At 34.2% G+C, this 3544-nt stretch overlaps 1 protein-coding gene across 1 annotated transcript in view; it reads left to right on the forward strand.

Moving 5' to 3' along the window:
* Nucleotides 1-3544, forward strand: part of Slc39a12 (solute carrier family 39 member 12) — a 79703-nt gene that overhangs the window by 17934 nt on the left and 58225 nt on the right. The window contains exon 5 of the mRNA XM_031373294.1: nucleotides 1460-1629. Coding sequence (XP_031229154.1) covers nucleotides 1460-1629 — 170 coding nt within the window. The remainder of the gene's footprint in view (nucleotides 1-1459; nucleotides 1630-3544) is intronic.

A 3544-nucleotide genomic window follows, 5' to 3' on the forward strand; every position in this document is an offset into this window, starting at 1 on the left:
GTCTCAGAACCTCACCCGAGAGACAACAGGGGATCCTGCCCGGGTCTCTGGCTTAATGTGCTCTCTCCATCACCTGTTTTACATACATGAATCACTTTATCTTGTTTCTTTCAAGAATTTATCTTAGATTTTAAGCAGTTTCATTATAATATGTGCGGACATGGATGTTTCCTTACTTAACCTTCTTATGCTTGATAAGTTTTCTGAGCATCTAATGAAGATTTTATAACACATCTGAGTTTTTGATCATTGTTTTCATCAGTTTTTTTTTCATTAGCCCTTGTCCTGTCTGTTTGTATACCAATAGATATCTGTACCAATAGATATCTGTTGATAATAACTGTTGTTTTCTAGGTCTCTGAAATTCATTCCAGTTTTTCCCCTTCTATTCTACAGAAATTTTTATAATTATTGTGTGCTTTTTATAATTATTTTTCAGTTTTCTCTCAACACTACAGAATATCTGCTGGAAATTTTATTAGAAATTAGTTTTATCTAATTTATTACTATGCTTGAGTTTAGTTTTTAAAATATGGTTTTGTTTATTTCCTTAAACATACTATCACTAACTGCCTTTGGGACTTTGGATATGAAATTCCATGTCTAGGAATATTCTGAGATGTATCCATTGATTGCTGTGTTTCCTGAACACAGGTCACATTTTCCAACTTATCTAGAAAGCTGCTAATATTTTTGTTGTTGTTTAAAATTGATCATTTACAATAAAATTATTTGGTAATTTTAATAATACTGTTTATACTCTTTAGGAAAATTATATTTCTACTTAAAAGTAATACCATATTTAAATGGTTATATAATTTAATTGTTCTCTGTATTAATGGTTTTTAATAGCAAAGGGATGAATTAAGAGTATAATATATTTGTACCATAAACATCAGAATTAAAAATAAGATCTAGTGTACCTCTCTTAATTTGTTTGCTTTCACTTATTTTCTCTTTTTTTGCACATACATCTAAAAGGAAAGCATTTTGATTGATTTATATACATTAAAGAACTATACAATCCATTGAGGATGTAAGGGAGTAACTTTTCTGAAGATCAGGCCACAGTAAAGTACAAGTAATGATCGAAGGAAATCTGTCTTAGAGTTTGTTCTCTGCTTTCCACCACTTGGGAGCCAGGAATCAAAGTGAATAATGAAGTCTGGTAGCAAATGCCTTTACCCTTGAGCCAGTTCCTTTCCCCTTCGTCAGTGAAATATATGTCCACTGCCTGCTCACTTTTATTATGTCTTGGGTGTGACAATGTAGGATTATTCTTGAAAGACTTATCACCTAAGTTTGAAGAACAAACATCCTTTTGTTGCTGCAGTTCAATGTTTTCCAATAGAACCAGTTTATTCTGTAAAAATTTTATGCTGTAGCCATGGAAGTTATGATTACTCTCAATGTGACCCATCTATTCTATGTGACACCAGATTTTATATGAAATTTCTAGAAATAGAGCAACTTCTAAACATGATCTCAACCAGAAAGGCCTGTGCCAAAAAGGATACCTTCTATCAACACCATAGGAAACAAAGCACAGAGGTACACAGTTTGAGAGACCCCAAGACATCTACAGCAATGGACAAAGAGTCTGATGATCATTCTCTTTCCTGGGATCAGGTATATCCACTTTATTTTATGTTATAATTCTCTAGTGCTGAAGGAAGTTCTATCAAAATTAAAAAAAAAAACTTATGAAGGTAATGTACGTTTTCTCAAAGTATCTCTGTGGTATGTTTATTATTTTTTTTTCTGTAAGTTGATTTCTACAGGCGTATAGATAGGGCAAAAATATTTAGAGTTTTTCTTAGGTCCAAACTAAATATATGAATAAGAAATTTAGAAACACTAAGCATTTAATATGGGCTAGTACTATCTTGACATGAAAAATGCCACATTAGTCAAAGATAGGCCTTGGCTATAAGAATCATACAAATCAGTAGATGATTTAATCATTTACATATGTAACAATAGCGATAAGCAGACACTTTAAATTTAATATAGACTAGGAAGAGATTCCTTTGTGTATTGACTAACAGAAGCATATTTGCTTGAGATTGGTTCTTTCAAATGGTTCTAGGGATGAAACCTAGATTACATAAGCATACTATCATTGAACTATATCCTTAGTTCTTTTAAAATTTTTAGTTTTTTCTTAACATAAGTGTGCATGAATGTTTGTGTATGCACATGTGTGCCATGTGTGTACAGATCAAAAGGGGTTGTAGAGTCTTCCTGACTGATTGTTACCTTATATATTGAGGTAAGCTCTCTCACTCAAATGCAGAGCTCTCCAATTCTGCTAGTGTAGCAAGCCCGCTTGATCTGGCGGTCCCTTCTCTGTGCTTGCAGTATACCACGGGTACAGGTGGGTTTCCAGACCTGCCCAGAGTTTGTATGGGTTCCTGGGATCCAAACTCTGACTCTCACATGTATATGGCAATTATTTAACATCTTGGGTTATCTCCCTAACCCCCAGTCTTTATCTTGAGACAGAGTCTCACTAATTTCCCCAGTCTGGTCTGAATTCTTTATCCAGAAAGGCCTTGCATTTGCAGGGCTCCTGCCTCTGTCCCTCCAGCAGCTAGGATCAAAGGTTTTGCTGTTCTTTGCATTGACCTTGTATGGTCAGCTCACAGGAAATCCATTCTTAAGACATGTATTTCACTGTGTCATATGAGAGTCTTGAGAAATCCATTAGAAAACAAATTTCTTTAATCTCAAGAAGCCCAGCATTGTTCAGACTTCTATGGTAGAATATTTTTCAGCATAGTTCATTAAAATGTTCAGAAGTTAATATCCCATGGTAATAGCTCACACTTATTGACTATTTATTATGCATTGGGCATAGAGTTATATTATCTCATTCATATGAAAACTATTATGTAAGACTATCTTTTGTAATATTTCATCCTAATGATGTGGCATAGAAGTAGTAATTGCTTAAATTTGCAGCCACAGAAAGTGTGTATAGCTTGGTTAATAGCATATTCTTAATTCTTTGTTCTTTAATCTATTATTGTTTAGGAAATGTTCAAGTAAGTTAATTACACATACATATTTTAATAGGGTTACTATTGTGGATCATTTTACACACACACACATACACACACACACATACACAAACATACACACACACATACACACACATACACACACATACACACACATACACACATACATACACACACATACACACACATACATACACACACATACACACACATACATACACATACACACACATACACACATACATACACACACACATACACACATACACACATACATACACACACACATACACACATACACACATACATACACACACACATACACACACATAGACACATACACATACGCACACACACACACACACACAACACACCTTCTTGAGGTCAGAGGACAACATGAACGATTCAGTTCTTTCCTTCTATCGCTTAGGTCTCAGCAATTGGACGGACACCTTCAGCCTTGGTGGCATGAACCTTTCCACCAGGCTATTTTTTTTTTTTTTAGATATTTTCTTTATTTA

The sequence above is a fragment of the Mastomys coucha genome, unplaced genomic scaffold (genome assembly GCF_008632895.1).
Source record: "Mastomys coucha isolate ucsf_1 unplaced genomic scaffold, UCSF_Mcou_1 pScaffold15, whole genome shotgun sequence".
NCBI lineage: Eukaryota > Metazoa > Chordata > Mammalia > Rodentia > Muridae > Mastomys > Mastomys coucha.